Below are 21,912 nucleotides of genomic sequence, written 5' to 3' on the forward strand. Positions count from 1 at the left end.
CTTGTTTATTCAGTAAATAATTATTAAGCACCAGAATGCATAGTAGCTGCCTTCCTGGTGCTATGTTACATAGTAGCTGCCTTCCTGGTGCTATGTTACAGAGTGAATGTTCATGGGTCACCCCTCCCATAAGAAGGTGAGCTCCTTTAGGGTGGGAACCATGTGCTGTTTGTCTGGTTTCTTCAGCAATTGGCTCAGTGAGCCTGATACCCAGTGTATTAGTTTTCTATTGTTGCTGTAACAAATTACCATGAACTGAGTGTCTTAAAGCAACAGGTACTTATTATTTTATAGTTATAGAGGTCAGACCCTGAAATAGGTCTCATAGGGCTAAAATCAAGCAGGGGTGTGTTCCTTGTGTAGGCTCTGGGGAGAATCTGTTTCCTTGTCTTTTCCAGCTTCTTGAGGCTGCCTGCATTCCTTGGCTTCTGGCCTCTTCCTCCAACCTCAAAGCAAGAAAGTAGCATCTTGAAATCTCTCTCTGACTAGGACCTCCTAATTTTCCCCCCTCTTCCAATTATAAGGAATCTTATGATTACATTGGGCCCACCTGGATAATACAGGATACACTCTTCATCTCAAGGTCAGTTGATTAGCAACTTTAATCTATTTGCAACCTTAATTCCCCTTGCCATGTAACATAACATATTCACAGGTTCTGGGGATTAGGACATGGACATCTCTAAGAGCCATTACTCTGCCTGCCACACCTGGGAAGCAGAATGAGTGAATGAACTATGAAAGCCTGTAAACTCTCAGAGCATGGGAACCAGTATTGTGCTAGGCACAAAAAGGCAGAAAGAGTAGCAAATGTCTGTGACCTCAAGGAGCTGATGATCAATGGAATTGTAGGGGAGTAACTGAGAGCCCTTCAGTTCTCTCTTCTCTTCTCAGATTAAACATCTCTGACTTTTGCAAGCTTTCCCTATCCCAGGTTTATGTCAGACCCCTTGTTTTGTGTTCCCAAATCTCCCTCCTTAGGAATACAACACATTTGTGATGCTAGTTTAATAAATGCCCTTCCACCATATCTTACAGGTAATGAGAGCAATTAAACATATCTGTCTTATTTCTCAATGTGTAATATTGAGCAGAGTGTCTGGCATATGGTAAATGTTCAAAATTTTGTTGAAAAAAATGAATAAATAAACAAACGAAGAATTAGAGAAAAATGAAGTATTTAAACCACCTACTACTTAATCCGTATCGGGGCTTTGTAACCTGGGACCTTGGGCTGTCTGATGTGGCATGCAAATTGGGAGGACAAGCAAATGTATATTTCCCCTACAATGGGGAGCAAAGTGTATTTATCAGATTCTCAGAGGAGTCTGTATTAGTCTGTTCTCATGCTGCTAATTAAGACATACCCGAGACTGGGTAGTTTATAAAAGAAAGAGGTTTAATTGACTCACAGTTCAGCATGGCTGGGAGGCCTTAGGAAACTGACAATCATGGCAGAAGGGGAAGCAAGCATGTCCTTCTTCACATGGCAGCAGGAAGGAGAAGAATGAGAGAAGTGCAGAGCAAAGTGGGGAAAAGCCCCTCACAAAACCATCAGATCTCATGAGACCTCATTCACTTTCATGAGAACAGCATGGGGGAACAACCCCCATGATTCAGTTACCTCCCACGAGGTCCCTCCCTCAGCACATGGGGATTACAATTCAAGATGAGATTTGGGTGGGGACATATCAGAGTCCATAGCCAAAAAGAAGTTAGGAAGTACTGCTTTAAGTGAGCAGAGTTGAAATGAGGTCATTTGGCCATAGTACGAAGTAGGAGGATACCGTATTGTCCTAGGAAAAACTGACTTCTTTCTAAAGCTAACTGGGCTTTTGTATCTTTTTCCCTCGACTCTAGGAGAAGAGAGCGTGCTGCCTCTCCTGACACAGGACTCTAATTCCAAAGCTCGGAGGGGCATTTTAAGAAGAGCTGTCTTTTCTGAGGACCAGAGAAAGGCTCTGGAGAAAATGTTTCAGAAACAGAAATATATCAGCAAAACAGACCGAAAGAAACTTGCCATCAACTTGGGACTAAAGGAATCACAGGTACTAATAAGCAGGAAGATGTCTACTGCCTCTGATTTCTTCTGAGATCAGATGAAATCAGTTGTGTTCAGGGTGGTGGGCCGTAGGCAACTGCTTCTGATTTCTTAAGGCACCCAATGGAATCCATTTGTTTAGCAAATATTTCTTATACCAGGCATGGTACTGGAGCCTGAGGTGTTCTTGAAATGCTTTTCATAATTTTTTAGTGGGTGGAGATACATGTCCCATTTCCTATTGGAAATAGGTCCATTTGCTGAGAGGTCTAGGTTTTTGCCATTCTAGTACTTTATTTTCAAATGAAGAGAGATGCTAAGGATGTGGTAATTACATTATAAATCGTTTCCTCTGTGTTCAGAGAAACAGGTAAATAATTCTTCAAAAAGCAGGAACCACTTTTACTATCTTTCTTTTGACTTCCAATCCAAAAATCAAAGCATGAATGAGTGACTCATGAATACTTCTTAATGGGTTTCATGATTTTGTTCTTTGGGTTTATGTCAAGTCCAATTAAGCAATTTCACATTTGCAACACTTACATACCTTTCTTGTTCATTGAGGTTTCATATAATTGTGAATGGGACTTTCTAGCTTTTGGAGTTGTATAATACTCCATTTGAAGTTTGGCCTACTTATTACAAATAATATCACAAGGCACTTGGAGTTTCCTATTTAACCCTCCTTATAATTGTCATGTGAAATACACACTATAATAATCCCCGTTTTCTAAATGGAAAAAGAAGAAACTGAACGTAGGTCCTATATCATGTAGTAAAGAGGTTTTGGAGGTAGGCTCCCACCTTAGACAGCTTAACTCTGGAGTTTGTGTTCTCTTTAACCTAAAAATACCATGTACAGTTGTGCATAGAGTTCACTGTGCAAAGGCGTCTGGCCAAAAGGGATAGTGGTGGCTGAAATGCAGCATAAACTCTGTTTGCCAGGTTGAGTTTTCTGTTGCAGGCCTACATCTGCCTGGATTTTTTGAATTAACGTAAAGGGACTAAAGGGTTAGAGGAGGCTCTGTTCTAACCACCATACTCTACTGTTGTTCCTCACTACAGATGACCTGGTGGTTAGTTTTGGACCTTATTAAAACCAGTTATTGGCTGGGCACGGTGGCTCACACCTGTAATCCCAGAACTTTGGGAGGCTGAGATGGGTGGATCATGAGGTCAGGAGATCGAGACCATCCTGGCTAACACGGTGAAACCCTGACTCTACTAAAAATACAAAAAAGTTAGCTGGGCGAGGTGGTGGGCTCCTGTAGTCCCAGCTACTCAGGAGGCTGAGGCAGGAGAATGGCGTGAACCTAGGAGGCAGAGTTTGCAGTGAGCAAAGTTCACGCCATTGCACTCCAGCCTGGGCAACAGTGCAAGACTCCATCTCAAAAAAAAAAAAAAAAACAGTTATTATTGGACTAAACTCTCCTTGACCCTAGGGAAGTGTCTTCACAAGCTGCTTGCCCCAACTTTGTCAAGTAGTAGGAAGCCGCACGAGGTGTGGTAGAGGGTAATTGGCCTACATTAGTCAGTCTGTGCTCTCCTCACTGTGTGGTACTAATGAGTCCATAACCTCAATTGGTTGTTCTGTGCCTCAGTTTCTCACTTAAATAAAACAGAAACAAATATAGGAATTCTGTCTATATCACAAAGCAGTTTTGTGTATATAACAGATAAATCAGCAGCCAGATCTTGATGGTCTGTTGTGTGCAAGACACTGTGGTAGGTAGGCAATAACAGGGAGTATTGATAAATACTGAATAAGACACAGTCTGTGCACCTCAGAAGCTTCCACACCCCATGGAAGCTCATAAAAAGTTTGATAAAACTATATAATAATATAGACAGTATCATGTGGTAGGTTAGATATACTGCCCAATAAGGGGATCGGTAGTTCTCAAAGTTACTTATCTCTCTGAAGCCTTGTGTTGATCCCCATCTCTGCAAAGGACAGCCATGTGATTGGTCCATATACTACTCCTGGAAAGTCTAGTGGTGGAACTCTCTGATCTCAGAGGAGCTGTTGGGCCTGAGAGAGGACATGAGGGCAGCTCAGTGGGCCTGGCCTGCCACTCAGTGGTGTAAGAAGCTCCTATAGTCAGAAGGGAGAAAACAGGCAGGTTTGGGAGTTTGGAGAGCCTCTGGTTGAGTTGAAACTTGAAGTAGGTGTTAAAAGATGGAAAGCAGTGGAACGTAGCTAAGTTCCATCTGACAGTGCTCTGAGAAATTGTGAAAATCTGTGATAGTACATATTGTGGTCCCCAAAAGAGACTTTTGAAAAGACAATCCAACAGCCATATATAAAAATTATGGGGTATGACCACAATCTCTCCTCCTGTCTAAAAACAACTATTTTCCTATTTGTTTGCCATCTTGTGGTTCTTATCCATAGGCACATGGTTTTACATAGTTAATTATATTGTATTTAAAATTCAGTGCCTCAGGAGTGAGTACTTTTTGTCTTATTGAATTTGGTAGAGCATCTCAGAAGTAATTTAACATTTTCTTATTTGTAAATATATCCATTACACAAATGTATCAATTACACAATTGTATTATATCAATTATAACATTACAATTACAATTTGTAAATGTATCAGTCTTATTTGTAAATATATCAATATATCAGTTACAGCATCTCAGAAGTAATTTAACATTCTCTTATTTGTAAATATATCAATTACATGGTATTTATTATGGTAAATTCAATTGAAAAGGAAACCTGTGAAGATAAAAGTGAAAACTCATCTTACTCTGCTGGAATCCAATTCCTTGGTTACTTCTGTCATTTACAAATGGTGCTTGTTTGAATTTTTGACACATGATGTATTATTTTAAAAATAAATTTATATGTGTGTTGTATATGCATGAACATATAATAACACAAACACTTGCATGCTTACCATGCACCCTTACATTTGATGTCAATTAATCCTTACAAAATTTTTATGAAGTAGCTACTTTTACTACCTCTATTTTACAAGTGAAGAAGCTGAGAATTGTGTGTGTGTATATATGTATATATATATACATATATATACATATACATACATAAAAATCTAATCATATTGTGCATGTACTTTGACATTTTCTAAAGAACAGTACAAATCACCTGTATATCCAGCTCACAGATCTAGCAGTAGAAGCCAGAAGATCCCCCAGGTATCCCCTCCCACTCACTATCTGCTCCTTCCAAGGGTGTCCTCTATCCTAACTTCTAACTTCTTAGTTTTGCCTCTTTTTGTACTTTTATATAAGTAATATTATTCAGTGTGTAGACAAAATGTGGTATATCCATATAATGGAATATTATTTGCCCATAAAAAAGAATGAAGTACTTACTGATAATGCTACAATATGGATGAACCTTGAAAATATTATACTGAGTGAAAGAACTCAGTTACAAGGACCACATATTATGTGATTCCATTAATTTGAAAGTCCAGAATGGGGAAATCTATACAGACAGGAAGCAGATGAATCTGCTTAGGGCTGGGGGAAACAGGGAATAGAACAGAGATAGCTAAAGGGTGTGGGATTTCCTTTTGAGGTGATGAAAATGTTCTAAAATTGGTGATGGTTGCATTATCTGTGAATATATGAAAACCATTGCATTGTACATTTTAAATGGGTGAATTGTATGGTATGTGAATTATAGGCTCAATAAAGCTATTAACAAATTTTAAAAAGTATCATTCGGTAATTTATGTAAATAGAATCATATATGCTTCTGTTACTTAACAGTATGTTTGTGAGAATCTTCATGTTGTGCGTAGTAAAAGCTCATGCGTATTCCTTGCTGTGTAGTACTACCATTATGTAGTATACCACAATTCATCCATTTACTGATGGTGGGCATGTGTATTGTTCTCAGTTTTGGGCTATTATGAATAATGCTACTGATAATGTGTATTGTTTGGTGCTTTTTTCCTTTTTGAATATTATGGAGTGCTTCCTTCCATGTCAGTACATACAGATCTACTTCATTTTTTTTCGTCTTTCATAACAGACCATCATTTCACCATCGTCAATTTTAAGTTACTTCCAATTTTCACTATCACAAATTTTTATGCACTTTAACAATATTTTGTAAGAAGAGAGTGTGAGTGGGATTTATGTGTAAAAGTGTGTGTACATTTAAAATGTAGCAGATTAAAAATTCCTTTCCAAATACAATATTGTATCAAATTAGATACTGACATATGAAAATTTCACTCTTACTAACAAATAGTCCCTTTTTGCAAAAGCTCCACCATTTATGATTTTAAAAATGTTGCCACTCTCATGGGCAATGCTATTTGTTATTTTTTGATTTGAATTTTCCTAACTACCAGAACGTGAGGGGCTTTTATTTGTTTTATTGGCCATTTGTAGTCTGTGAATTGGCCTTTTCATGGCTGCATCTTTTTTTCTATCATATTGTCTTTTTATTGATATGTAGCAATACTTTGGCTGTTAGTCAAGAATTTTGGAATATTATGGTTAGTATATTTTTTCCTGTTTCAGATGTTGCAAAAGTCCTTTCTAAGTTTGTGGCTTTTTTTTTATTGAGGTAAAATATGCATAGCAGAATTTATCATTTTAACCTTTTTTTAAGTGTTCAGTTCAGTGACATTAAGTACACTGACACTGTTGTGAAACCATCACCACCATTCATCTCCAGAAATTTTTTCATCTTGTAAAACTGAAACTCTATCCATTAAACAATAACTCACCATTTCCCCCTCCCCCACCTCCTGGCACCCACTATTCTACTTTATGTTTCTATTAATGACTATTCTAAGGCTCTCATATGAGTGGAATAATATGGCATTTGTACTTTTATCCTGGCCTGTTTTACTTAGAATAATATCTTCAAGGTTCATTTCTGTTGTAGCGTGTGCCAGAATTTCCTTCCTTTTCAAGGCTGAATAGTATTCCTTTGTATGTATATACCACATTTTATTTATCCATTTATCTGTTCCTAGATGCTTGGTTGCTTCCCATTTTTGGCTATTGTGAATAATGCTGCTGCGAATATGGGTGTACAAACATCATTTAGATTTCTTGCTTTTAGTTTTGTTGGGTAGTTTTTGGCTTTTTCATATGTTTGTACAGAAATTTCTCATTTTTATGTATTCAGCTCCTTTTTATCTTTTCCATGTATCCTCTGTTTTATGTCATGCTTATGAAAACTTCGTCTCCCCAAGACTATCATGATAATCTCTATTTTCTTTTAAAACTTTTGCAGTTTTGTTTTTATATTTAGCTATTTAATCTATCTGGAATTTGTTTTTGCATTTCTTGAGAGGTAGAACTTTTATGTTACTCCCCAAATATGCATTTGTCTCAACACCATTGATTGTGAGGAAACTCCTTTTATGTATTTTTTCTTTGAGATATCACTTGACAACAAATATTTATAGATATACAGAAAAGCTAAGAGAAGAGGAAATAACAAATGTGATGACAAAGGCAAGAATCACTAATGAAAACAAAAAACTGTCTCAGTGAAAACCCATTAGAAATACTTGGCATGCTTTCTAGGAGTAAATGCCCACTGCAAACAATAAATGAGTTAATGAATAGAACCAAGTGCTCTGGTATGTACACATTAGTTCTGTTTTCGTATGAAAAGCCTTAATCATGGTGTTGTAACTGAGACGACAGTCTTTTGCACTGAATTGCCTGGGGTAGATTTTTTTTGTTGCCATTTTGAACATTGCCAATCAAGTAAAAAGAATGAAGAAATTGTTTTGCCAATCTGGAATGAGAGCCTTAGATAGAATTTTTTTCTTCACTGAGAGAAATACTTGGTTGATATGCTATAATAATTATTTCTTTGGGTAAAAATTTTCTAGTTTTTGTTTTAAAAATAGAAATCAACTAAATTGTTAGTGTAAGGATGTGATGCAATACACAGGAAAAAACATGATTGGCTTTTAAGATTCCAGGAAACCAGTTGTGAAGTTTTCAGCTCAGGCACAGTTGACTACACAGTGTATAAAGAGGGAGGTTTGTAATAAAGACTAACCTCTTTTGGGTTGGAGGAAGGTATGGTTCAAATTAGGAACCACCATCATAAGCACTTTTGGCTTAATTACAATTAGTTGTTATTTATTGAGCTTAATTCTTACAGTTTGATAAATCCTGGGAGTAATCAAGACTTGGAAACTGTATAAAGCCTGCAATTTATCAAAGCATTACAAAATGGATTCTTAATTTAGTCTCAGAAAGCTCCTGATGAGGTCTGATTGTTTATAAGAGCCTGGACCCTGGAGTCAGACAGTCATGGATTCTAGTCTCAGTGCTTCCATTTCACTAGCTGTGTGACCATAAGCTAATGTCTCCAAACTTCAGTTTTTCTAACATGTGAAATGAGGACTTCTTACAGCCATTGTGAGGATCAAATTATAAAATCTATCCCGAGTGCATAGCCTGATGCCTGGCACAAAATAAACACTCAGATGCTAATACTAGCCCATATATTTCCTTTGAATAAATAATTCAGCACAGACTAGATGATGTTTTAAAATATCTAAGAGTTAAATGAATTTTGAAAGCTATCAGACTTACAGGGTGTAACCAACTTATCACAGTTGTTTTGTTTCAAATGTGTGTATGGGGATATTAGATTAAGATATTTTTGGCAGGGCGTGGTGGCTCACACCTGTAATCTCAGCACTTTTGGAGGCCAAGGCGGGCAGATTGTTTGAGCTCAGGAGTTCAAGACCAGCCTGGGCAACATGACGAAACCCTGTCTGTACAAAAAAAATACAAAAATTAGCCGGTTATGGTGGTGCATGCCTGTCATCCTAGCTACTCAGGAAGCTGAGATGGGAGGATTGCTTGAGCCTGGGTGGTGGAGGTTGCAGTGAGCTGAGATTGCACCAGGGTGACAGAGAGAGACCCCATCTCAAAAAAAATAATAATAAAATAAAATACAATGGGATATTTTTGAAGGAGCCCATGTGAAAAGCCACAAGGACTTTTTGAGGTTGGCTGTCATAATAAGGTATTCTGTAGAAGGGATAGTAGAAGCAATTACAGTTTAAAATGCTGAAGTAAAATAACCTGGAATAAGTGATCATTTTGTGCAATTATTTTGTCAATAGGTGAAAATTTGGTTTCAGAACAGGAGGATGAAATGGCGGAATTCCAAAGAAAAGGAAGTGCTTTCCAACAGGTGTATCCAAGAAGTAGGTCTTCAAGAGGATCCCCTCTCACGGTCTGCTCTGGGTTTCCCTTCTCCATGTCCTTCAATATGGGACGTCCCCCAACAGCACTCAAGTCCAAGATGGAGGGAGAATTCTCCAGAACCTTCAGAAAGACTAATCCAGGAGAGTTCAGGGGCACCACCCCCAGAAGCAAATTCACTGCAAGGTGCCTTGTATTTATGTTCTGAAGAAGAAGCTGGAAGCAAGGGTGTACTTACTGGGGTCGTCTGAATGGAAGCATTCCTCCGTGTTAATTTAAAAGAATGCTTAATAGTAACATTTGGACTCTAATGCCAGCTAGCTTGTACCTCATCAGTGCTTAGAGCCTAACAACTTTGGAGCGATATATGAACTAATGCTTTAGGAAACCCACTCCAGTGTTCTCTTGTTTGGCCCTAGACTCAGGCTTAATTTGTAAGTGGAATAGAATCTCCCAGGAAGTATGACAGAACTGAAAAGAAGGAAAGCAACAGCTGGCTCGGTCCCTGCTCTGAGTATGTGTATATATGTGTTTGTCTCTATGTGTGTGTATATACATAAATATCCATTAAAATGTATTAGTAGAAATTAGTTTCTCTTTAACTATTGCATTGAGTAAATTCACTTCCTTTTATGTGAAGAAAACTACCATTGACAGAATGTTATTAACTTTTTGAAAATAATGTAAAATTTGGACTTTAGTACAAACTTTCATACCCCAAAAACATGTTTTTAAAAATTCTCTATTTTCTGACTTCTTTTGGTATCCAGCTGTAAGTGAATTTTAACACCTTAGCTCAGCAGTCCTCAACAAATGAGCCACTGCTAGATACATACACTGAAAATATATATTTAAAATGAACCTAACAAGCAAATTAGAAGAATTTCTGTATATAACTATTAGTATCCTTAATCTCCAAGTCTCTGGACCATCGGGCCATCATGAGGGAGATACCCATTTAACTAATAATTATTTTTTGATGTTTTCTCTGTAAAGATGGGCCTAGACCAGGGTTTGCAAAATAAAATGCCTTTAAGAGCCTGTCAGGTAAATAGAGGGTATGGCCCACCCAGAGATATTTGAGTCAAGTAATTTTTCAAATACTGTATTGGCCAAACAAAATGTCTATGCCAAGAAGTTTGTGACCTCTGGCTAAGACTAAAGAAAGCCGTGGTGTCACAGTTCTTAAAATTTTTCTAACTGGACTTAAAACCACAATACTAACAGAATCGATGATTTCTGTTTGCGCTTCTAGTTAGGGACTCAATTTTCCACTTAGGTGGCATACACTTTATATATCAGGTTATTTTTATGTATTAACAAACACCACACAGATGTTTTGTGTTTTTTGACTACCCTGAAATTGTATCTTTCTAAAATTGCATTTCTGGTAACGATTTGCTGAGTTAATCCAGAAGTTTTTACTCCAGGACCAAGAAGAAATTATGTTTCACTTTGAAGGAAATGAAACAAAAATAGGAAATGATGTGGTTTTGCATTAAACTCTTATCAATCTGTGGACAAGAAACACTATCAGAAGTTCATTAAGTGGCATTTTGTTAGTGAGTAAGCTGCATAATGATGGTGGCTTCTAATTTGCTGAACTCCGCTAGAGTCTGAGAAGTTAACGTCTTTTGAGGGTTTAGTGTTTAGAAAAGATATTTCAGGAGATAACGGTTTTAATCAACGGCAGGAAATTATTTTGTACAAATAGAATTGGACTTGGTATGTCAACCTGTGTCTTTACCACATGATCTTTTACTTAAAAGTCATTTTAGAAGTGTGTCTCAGTGCCTCATTGTGGGGAATGGGAGCAGGGATCTGCTGACAAAAGTTAAAATTTAAAACCTGTCTTAAAATGATTTATAGTATGGTTTCTATTCTTATAATGTTAACCTCATTTACATTTATAGGGTACTTCCTATGTGCTAGAGACTGTGCTAAGCATTTAGGGTGGATTAGCCCATCTAATCCTCATGGCAATAACCCTATTGCCAATTAGATAGACAGTAATTACTATCAGGATTCCTGTTACCCAGACAAGGAAACTAAGGCAGAGTATGGTTGGGGTAATAATCCAAGATCATTAAGTTAATAAATGGGATTTGAACCCTGACACTCAAGTTTTGAATCTTGGAATCTTACCAACCATGTGGGGATTGCATACCAGTGTGATGTATTCACACAGCTATGGGATGCATTGTAAGAGATACATTTTGCGGATTGCAGTGAGACTTATTAAAGAAATTCAGAAGCTTTACCATCTTACTTGGGGAATGATTTTATCTTCAGGATTGTCTTTTCTATTAGATTTTGAACTTTAAGGAAATTAAGGAATTACAAAATCTTTCAACTATGAAGCCTCTATAGAAAATAGTCCCATAGGAGTGTTTAAGCATGATCACTGTTATCATATATATATATGTGTGTATATATATACGTGTGTGTGTATATATATATCACTCACTGCTAAAATCATCAAATGCTTATCTGTGGTCAGTGTTTCTTGAGAATAACTTGAAAATCAAATAAGAGACACCTCTGTCATGGCCATCTGATAACACAGGTTGGGCTCATTGGTTCTTAAATGATCTTCCCTTGGGGCCTAACCCAGCAGAGGCATCTAAGACCCAGCAGAGGCATCTCACTGTAAAATTAGCTTGATATTCAAATAGACAAATCAAGCTTTTAATTGTTTTCCACTTTGGAATGTATTAACACTTAGGAAAAGTATGCTTTAGATGGATATATTACTGGTACTTAGGAAACACACACAAAGATACACACACAGTACGCATATGTATGCCTGGTGTGCTTTCACTTTGCCTTCACTTCCCTGAATGGCAGGAGAGAGTGGCTGAGCCCCCTATCCTGTTGAAGGGTCTCCCTTCTCTTTTGTGCTCTGCTAACCATCCTTCCTCCCCTCATGTAATTATGTATTTTTCTCTGCCATCTAGATGCAGACTCCTTTTCTTCAGTTGATCACATATTGGTAGATTTGTTGTCTGCTTTCCAGACAAATAGTGCTGTAGTGAGAGCCAGGGCCATACAAGCCTGGAGCTGAAGCATTTTAATTAAAAAAAAAATTGTCGAAAGGATCTTAATCAGATGAGAAAAAAATGGTGAGCATTATCCCCTAAGCTTTCAGAAAGATAAATACTTAGTGTTGGAAATATATAAACAGGTTGGGGATCATCACTGGCTCTGGAGACAACAAAGACCATGATCATTAATGTTTAAAGGGCAGTTCTATTTTCTTAGTAATATGGTGGTTTGAATGGGGAACACAATTATTCAGTCCAGTGGTTCTCAAACTATAAAAGTGCATGTCCATGAACATGTCATACCTTCCAACCAGTTTTGGATATGTACTCAGATTTGGACATACACTTCATACATACTGCTTCAAAATCCTGCCACACCACACCTCTCAAGAATCATTAATATACACTTTTGTTCACTTTTCAAATACAAGTCACAATTAAACGTGTTTGTCCAAGCCACAAGTGTTCTTTCTGGCCCCCTTCACTCCACTTTCTGATGCATTCCTTTAAAAACTACATACTCCCCAGTGTGCTGCATGACCCCTCCCTTGATGACTAATGGTTCCATGAAGCCTATTCTATTGCATACATAAGCTTGTTAGACACTGCGTTTCGGCTACCTGAAATTCCCCAAAATATTTTTTCTTTCTAAATTTCAGCACTTACTGGGTACTATGTGTGAAGCCTTATCCTAGCTCTATGTAAACAAGCATGATGAAGCGCATGGTTCTTGACCTCAAGGAGCTTATAATCTAGTCTTCTTGCCAAGAAGAAATTCTGTGACATTTTCCATGCCGCTGGTGATGGGATCCAGTGAATTTGGGGCAAAAAATAAGCTCCTGACTCCTCCAACACCTCATCTTCCATTTGCAATGCAAGGTTCTTCCATGATCCACCATGCAGAAAAATGCAAGCTGCTTGACCCTGCTGCTTTTCTGTGCTGTCCCTCCTCCATTCAGGCCACAGTGGACCCAAAAGTAGCCAGAGAGTCCAGGGAAGAATTCAGTAGCTTCCCTTTGTTCAAGGTGTACCCTACTTCTATTTTTCTTTCCACCTTCTCAGCCTCAGATCAGCCTATACCTATGGTAAGTGGGACGAGAGAAGAAAAAGCAAATAATGCAAGCGGGGGGATATCAGGATGAATGTTCTTGAATACATATGGAAAATTTTGCAGAATTAATTTATGTCCTTTACAAACAATTTCTGAGATAAGCAACTACCCTAAAGACATAGCAATAGTCTAACAAAGATGGCCCTTAGTTTCCAGCTACTACTTCAGTTCTATTACATTATTATTTCTGGTTGTAAAGAAGCACACTTGAAAATATAGCTAACAAAGTAAAGTTCATATGTAATTCCACCATCTGGAGATAGCCAACTTAGCTCTTTTGTGAAACATTTTCAGTCATTTTTTGAATGTATATATATGTAATTATGTGTGTCTAAACAAATTTGGACCATAGTGTATATCCAGTTTATTGTACTATTTTTTACTCAATTTTGTACACAGAACATTGCCCCATGTCATTAAAAATCACTTGAAACTGTTTATGACAGCTGTGTAATATCCCCTTGTAGCTCCTTCACTTCTTGAGGTGGACCAGGGTGTTGGGCTAGGAGATGATGGGTCACAGAAAGAATGATCATGGGCTTTTGTACCATAGAATACACTTAAGTAATCTGATGTTTATCATTTATTTGAACTAAATGAAGCCCCAGCAAACATAAGACTTAGAATGAAAACTGAAGAAATTTGGGATTATATTTTTAGTGGTGTTAAATATAGTGTATCAAACACACCAAAGGGAAAGTCTCTTCCAAAAAGCCACCATAAAGCTTATCAAAACATATCCCATCCATTCAAAATTCAAGAGAGTGTACACACTTGGATTTGAGTCCATAGCCAGCAGCAAACATAATAATGTGGGAAAATATTCCTCTGTTTTATTGTGCTTTGTAGTCAAACTGATACATTATTCAGCTGTCTGAATATGTATTATTGTCTACAAAGTGGACAGGAGTCAAGCAAACTAATGGGGATCTGGCATCTGTCACCACTCCAAAGCCTGAGGTGATAAGTCTGGTTTGCCTGTTTAGTTTCGAATCTCTCACTTGTTACAAATTTATGGATTTTCTCTCCAAGTTGCTTAAATAACAGAAGGGGAGAGTCTTTCAAGATCAGAACGTTCCAAGGTTAAAAGGGAGCTGGGAAATATTTAATGTTATTTACACCTAAAGCAGAAACATCAAGTCCTTGATATTAGTCAAAAGCCAAAAACCTGGCATGCCAAATTTGAATAAATAGTGATATAATTAATACATAATGTATATCTCATTATTTCACTATGAATGCCATGTCAATCAAATACTGAATAGGCATTGTAGTTTCCTAGGTCTGTTGCAACAATTACCACAAACAACAGTAATTTATTCTCTCACAGTGAGAATAGACACCAAAAATCAAAATAGAGGAAAGACACCAAAAATCAAGGTGTCAGAAGGGCCATGCTCCCTCTGATGCATCCAGGAGGCTGCTTTTTCCAGCTGTTGGTAGCTCTAGCTCCAGCTCCAGGCATTCTTTGACCTGAGGTTGCACGACTGCATTGTCTACCTCTGACTCCATATGGTTTTCTCTCCTATGTGTTCTCCCTATATGTCTGTGTCCCAAATGTCCCTATGCCTTTCTCTTAAAAGGACACCTGGCATTGGATTTAGAGCCAACCCTAAATCCAGATGATCATGTGTCAAGAGTCCTTACTTAATAGCACCTGCAAAGACCCTTTTCTCCAATAAGCTTACATTCACATCTTCCAGGGCTCAGGACATGACATATTTTTTTGTGGGGGTGACCACTAGTCAACCTCCTACAATCATATTCTACAATATCAGAGGAAAAGGCTTAGAATGAACAAAAGCAAAAGACTTAGACTTCCTTGGCAGTCCTTGTCATGGAACTTGACTAATATTGCTTTGACTTCAGCTTTTGTACCAACCACGCAACGCACTACTTGCAAGAATATCTGGGATACACAAATTGTTGTAAAAGTTTCCTCCAGTTTGGATTTCTTTCTATACTGGGAAAATTTAAGAAAATACAATGCTAATTTTTCAAAGCCCTCACATGGATTCCAGATGTTGATCATTTAATCCAAGAAGGTGTTTCCCTATTATACAAATGTGGTACACATCAAAAAATTGGCATTGTTTAAATTATGACTCACACGTGAGCCATTGTTTTTTTGCGATGTAGTTATTTTAAGTGATTCATTAAACAACGCCAGTATTTTGAACACATACCATATTTGTATAATGAGGAAACACTTTCCTGCATTAAGTGGTCAACATCTGGGATCCATGTGAGAACTTCTTTGAAATTTTAAATAAAGACAAATTAGCATGGCATACATTTTCTCATAGATGGAACTAGCTGGTAATCAAAAGACAAGGTGAACTTGGTACTACGTTGTGATTAAGAAAATGGGTTTTTGTTGACAGAAGCATCCAATAATGTTTAGCATTTTAAGGATGGCATAAATGGAAGTATAGAGTGAAATGCAATAATGGGCTGTGTTGAGTCAGGGATCAAAAATCAACTCAAGTGTACTCTCTTAGTAAAAATGTAAGTTATTAAATACTTTCTGGAGGGCAATTTGGTAACACAAGCAACTTGAGTTTGCCTATGTGGTGTTTTTTGAGACGGGGTCTCACTCTGTCACCCAGGCTTGAGTGTAGTGGTGTGATTATGGCTCACTAAAGCTTTGACCTCCCAGGCTCAAGCGATCCTCCTGCCTCAGCCTCTGGAGTAGCTGGGACTACAGGCATGCACTACCACGCCTGGATAATTTTTTTTTTTATTTTTTAGAGACAAGATCCCACTATGTTGTCCAGGCTGGTCTCAAATTCCTGGGCTCAAGTGATCCTCCACCCTCTTGCCTAGGCTTCCCAAAGTGCTGGGATTACAGGCAGGAGACACCATGCCTCACTGAACATGTGCTTGGCCAATAAGCACATATTAAATGAGCATACTCTTTGAACAGACAACCCCATTTACTGGAATTTATCTTAAAGAAATACAAGGATGTTCGCTCTCTATGCACACAGACACACACACACACACACGCACACACTAGACTTTCTTTTTAGAGCAATTTTAGGTTCCTGGAAAAACTGAGTGGAAGATATAGAGAGTTCTCGTACTTACAGCCTCCCTCACTGTCAACATCTCGAACCAGATTGGTATATTTGTCACAGTCAACAAACCCATATGACACATCATTATCACTCAAAGTCCATAGTTTACAATTAGTGTTCACTGTTGGTGTTGTTCAGTCTATTGGTTTCAACAAATGTATAATGACATACAGAATAGTTTCATTGTCCAAAAATCTTCTCATAGTATATTTTGATAACAATAGGGCTTTGGTTAAATCAAATTTAGCAAATTATATAATGAAATCCTATGTGGCCATTGAAAATAATAATGTAGAAGAATGATATCTTTAAAAATGTCCATGATTCATTGTTAAGGGGAAAATACACTACAAAATATTAATAGCCTAATATTTGTGTGTGCCTACGTGTATGTGTGTGTGTTTATGAGTGTGTGTGTGTGTGTGTGTGTGTGTGTGTGTAGGCACGTGCACACAGCTTTAAAGGAACGACTGTATGCCCATATATTAACTGTGGCCATTTCTAGGTAGTGGGGTTAAAGGTGATGTTTGCTTTCTTTTCCATGTTCTCTGTTTTCTTAATAATGCACTATAAATGCATATTGCTTTTAAAATCAGAGAACACGTCTTGACATGGATGCCTCACAGACATCTCAAATTCAAATGAGCCCTTTTCTCACCTTAAATCATCACCAGTATTTCCTTCTCTCAATAGATAGCAAAATAACCAGTTGCTGAATTCAGAAACTTGGGAGCCAGCTTGACTCTTTCCTCCCTCTCTCCCCTCATATGCAATTAATTACTTAGCTTTATGAATGCATTTCCCTTAACATCTCTTCAATCTGTTTCCTTCTTTCTATCACCACAGCCACTAATGCATTCCAGATCACCATTATCTCTTGCTTGCTTCTTGTTTCCTGGAAATCTCCTTGCATTCCTTCTAGCTCTCTTCCAAATCCTTCCCCAGTCTGTAGTCAGAATGATTCTTCTAAAATGCAAATCTCATTGAATTAAGGTTCTCCAGAGAAACAGAACCAATAGGATCTATATGTCTATATCTAGCTAGCTAGTTAGATCTATCTATCTGTATCTATCTATAGATGTATAGATATACAGATACATGAGAGGAGATTTATTATGGGAATTGGCTCACATGATTATGAAGACCAAGAAGTCCCACCATATGCCATCTGCAAGATGGAGAACCAGGAAAGCCAGTGGTGTAATTCAGTCTGAGTCCAAAGCCTGAGAACCAGGTGATCCCGTTGCCAGGGCTGGCTTCTTCTGGAGGCTGTAGGGAACAATCCATTCCTTGCCTCTTCCAGATTTTGCTGGCTCCAGCATTCCTTGGTTTGTGGCTGTATCACTCCAATATTGGTCCCTGCAATGACATGGCCTCCTTCTCTTCCTTCTGTGTCAAATCTCCCTCTGCCTCCCTCTTACAAGATTGCCTCTGGGGCCCTGTTAGATAATCTAAAATAATCTTTCCGTCTCAAAATCCTTAACTTAATCTCATTGGTAAAGAGACTCTTTTTCCCAATGAGGTAAGATTTACAGGTTCCAGGTATTAGAACCTGGTATCTTTAGGGAGCCATGTTTTCAGCCTACCACAATTAGTATAATATTTTAAAATATGCTAGTCGGTTACAATTAAGACTGCCTCTTAAAACTTTTTCTTGGTCAAGAGTATATTTTCATATTATGATTCTATAAACATATATAAATCTTCTTCATGATAAAGAACTTCAAGTCATAAAGAAATATACCCAGAAGACCTAATACCATTGTTTTAATAGATGTTATTGTCTTCTTTCTATATATTGTAAAACTTTAAGTTCCTTTCATATAAATAGTAGAAATTGGTCATTTCATTGGCTTTCTTGTGCTGAAAGGAATTATACATTAATTAAAAGCTTTTTCTATCCTTTTTACTATCTTTACTTGTTTTACATTCAATTTATGTTTTGTTGTATAATCCTTTCAATTATTTTTATAGGTTTTTTAATCATTACATTTCTGAAATTTTACTCCTCTTTATCTTATTTCATGTTATTCTTTTTTCCCTTTTGTGAAATATTTATAGTAACTCTCTGTATGGTATTTATCCATGCCACACTGTTTTCACTTTTATAATGTTTGTCTTGATTTACCTCTACAAATTTATATCGAGTTTTTTGACTTTAGCAATGGAATTTATTGGGCTTGTATTGTGACTTCCACAGTCATTTATTAACTTCATGTTTCATTCAGAATTGATTGCATCTTCCCCTCCAAATGAACTCCACCTCTTATACATTTAGACTCAATAAATGCACTACCTTCATCCAGACATCTAAATCAGAAGCCTAGGAATAATCTTGAATATCTTTGTCTGTCTATTTGTCTCTCTCTGTCTCCTCCATATAGTTTATCACAAAGTACAGTTGACTGTACATCCTAAATGTTTATTCATTTCTTTCTATACTGCATATGCTACTTCATTCCAGGCCATCATCTCTCACCTGGGAACAACATTTTAACTGGCCTCCCCATTGCCAGTTAAAGAAGAGACCAACTGGCAACAGTCTATTATTAAAATTCTCTCCTGATTTCTCTAAAACAGGGATTTTTTTGTGTGTATGTTAATAAATTTAATTTATAAATATTGCCCCATTGCCAGATGATGCTATTTCATTTGCTAATTTGAAGAGTGCAACAGCAAGGGATGATTTATCAATGCAAGTACCACTCTGATGTGTAACTGCTGTTCTCAACTCCATGAATACCTTCTTATGCAGATGAGAGAGTTCTGCTGAATCGAAGATATAGTTTAATTTAAAAAAAAAGTTGTTTAAGCTTTACCTGTAGTCATAAACTTCAGACTGAAATTAAATATATATTTTCTTAGTATTTTTCTTCATAATGATCTCTATCCCAGTGTGATTATAAGAAAAATAGTTAACAACCAGGTTGCCCCCCTAACTGCTTAAACGCATTATCTCATTTATTCCTGACAATAGCTCTATAAAGTAGATATAATTATCTCCATTTGCAGATGAGAAAAGCGAGTCTGAGAGAGGTGTGGCATGTTGGTTGTTTTTGTTTTTGTTTAAAGAGACAGAATTTCACTTTAAAAACAGGATTTTTAAACCTTGGCATTAGTGGCATTTGGGGCCAGGTAATTTTTTGTCGTGTAGGGTTTTCCTGTGCCTCACTGGATGCTTAGTAACATCCTTAGCCTCTACCCATGAGCAAATCCTCCCTTACCACAGTCGTGATAAGAAAAAATGTTTTCAGACATTGTCAAATGTCCCTGGGGGAGTAAGAAGGATTGCCCCAAGTTGGGAACCACTACCTTGAAATATTGATTGATCATGCCACTCCCCTCCTCCTATTTCAATAATTCCTTATTTAATTCATTCGCCAAATATGTGCTGTGCACAGCTCTGTGCTAGACTACGGGAATATGAAGGTGAACAAGTGAGATGTGGTCATTGCCCACGCAGCTTGTATTCTATTTCAGTAAACAGATAATCTCAGTCCACAAAAAAAGTATAAATTATAATAAACTCTCCAAAAAAGCAAGGTTGGGCTGGGGCAAAATTTACTCCGGTTGATAACATTTCAGGTCCATCCTGGAGGATGAGAAGAAGCTAGATATGCAAAGAGTGGAGGGTGGAATGTTCCAAGCAGAGGAAAAATCACGTGCAAATGCTTTGAAGCAGAAGAGCATGCTGTGTCTGAGGAACTGAGGCAAGACCTATGGGGATGAGCGTTGGTCAGCAAGGGGGAAGGAAGTCTATAGACTTGAGCAGGGCTAGATCAGGCCCAGTTGCAGAAGGTATAGTAAGGGGTTTGGATTTTATTCTAAGTGAACTATGCAGTCATAGATGGGTGAAGGAATAATCTTATTTAAAAAATTACTTCCTGCTATGTAGAGAATAGAGTGGGAAATGATGGGCAGGAAAGAAAAGGGAGACCAAAAAGGGAAATGGCAGTGGCCTGAACAAAGCTGGTAGCATAGTAGATGGAAAGAAATGGATATATTTGAAGTAGGTTTTGAAGGTAGATTCAGTAGGTCTTTCTGATGGAATAAATGTGACGGATGAGAGAAATAAGGGATCAAGAAGATCCTGAGGCTTTTGAGCTAGGCAAATCAGATGAGCAATGAGGGCATCTACTGAGATGGTGGAGGTATGGGGGGTTTGGATTGGAAATTCAATTTTGTACTCATTAAGATGGTAAGACTTTCAACTGGACATTGGTTAAGGTTGGTTATGGGTATCTGGGGTTGAGAAGAAACATCCATACTGGAGATATCAACTTCAGAATCATTAAAATATAGGTTGTAATTTAAACTATTGGATGGGATTTTTTTTTTTCAGTGTAAATAGAAAGGAGAAGAAGAGAGACCCTGAGTGATTCTGAGGAGCACCAACAAAGAGAGTTTGCAGAAGAGATATCAAAAGAGAGTCAGGAGTAGCAAGCGAGGTGGGAGGAAAAGTAAGAATGCATTATGTCAGGGAAGTAAACAGAAGATTCTTAAAAGAAAGAAATTAGTCTCTTCTGCAATGCTGCTGAGAGGTAAGATAAGGACAGGGAGAATTTATTTGAACTTGATGGGAGAGAGGATGATAATAATTGACCAAAACTGCCTTAATTGGAATGGTCAGGAGGGAAAACCAGACTGGAGTGGAATGAAGAGAGAATGAAAAGTAAGAAAGAAGATGGGCTGAGTATAGAAAAAGTTGGAAGCAGTTTTTCTGTGAAAGGAAGTGGAGAGATAGAGTGGAACCTGGAGAGGTTTATGCAAAGAAGTGAGACCTTTTATGTTGGGAGCTAGTGGGGAATATTAGGATAACAATGGAATGATTTAGTTGAGAAGAAATGATGATAATGAAGGAAAGGGAGAGAATGACCCAGTCTTGGTGACAGCAAGAGGGATTGGATCAAGAGCCATGTTTGGAGGAGGGACCTTCCTTAGAAGAAGTGAGCATGTTCTCCCCTGGACTTATAGAGAAGAGCAGTGAAAATGCAGGTTTGTTGGTAGGTGGATGGTGAGACGATGAGTCTTCCCAATTTATGGCTTCTCAATGAAGTATGAAGCAAAGTCATTAACTGAAAGTAAAGGTGAAGGCTGAGGAGATGTATGGGATGTTAGAAGAAGGAGATACAATGAAAGAGACAGTGTGGGAGTGAGTCTCTTAGAGAAACAGAGTAGGATTTCTGGATCTTATTAAGTACCCGTTTATGGTCTGTGATGTTAATTTAAAGTGTAACAAGTAAGTTTACATGAATGATATTTCTCTACCAATGTTCAGCTGTCACTACATGAGACAGGCAGATTAACAATTGGGGTTTTTCTGGGACAGTAGTGTGGAGGGATAAAAGAGTAAGGGAGCTGAGGGTCTTTGGAAAGAATGTGATGGTGGTGGTAGATCATGGGGTATATAGTAGACGAGTGAAGAGATGAGGCAGGCAGGGGCTTGTTGTTAGTGAG

General features: G+C 37.7%; 1 protein-coding gene across 1 annotated transcript in view; it reads left to right on the plus strand.

Annotated features, from left to right (window-relative positions):
• DBX2 (developing brain homeobox 2) overlaps window positions 1–13,802 on the plus strand; it is a 40,402-nt gene extending 26,600 nt beyond the window's left edge. The window contains exons 3-4 of the mRNA XM_003825753.5: window positions 1,861–2,048; window positions 9,139–13,802. Coding sequence (XP_003825801.1) covers window positions 1,861–2,048; window positions 9,139–9,471 — 521 coding nt within the window. The 3' untranslated portion in view covers window positions 9,472–13,802. The remainder of the gene's footprint in view (window positions 1–1,860; window positions 2,049–9,138) is intronic.
• Window positions 13,803–21,912: the final 8,110 nt, after the last annotated feature.

The sequence above is a fragment of the Pan paniscus genome, chromosome 10 (assembly GCF_029289425.2).
Source record: "Pan paniscus chromosome 10, NHGRI_mPanPan1-v2.0_pri, whole genome shotgun sequence".
NCBI lineage: Eukaryota > Metazoa > Chordata > Mammalia > Primates > Hominidae > Pan > Pan paniscus.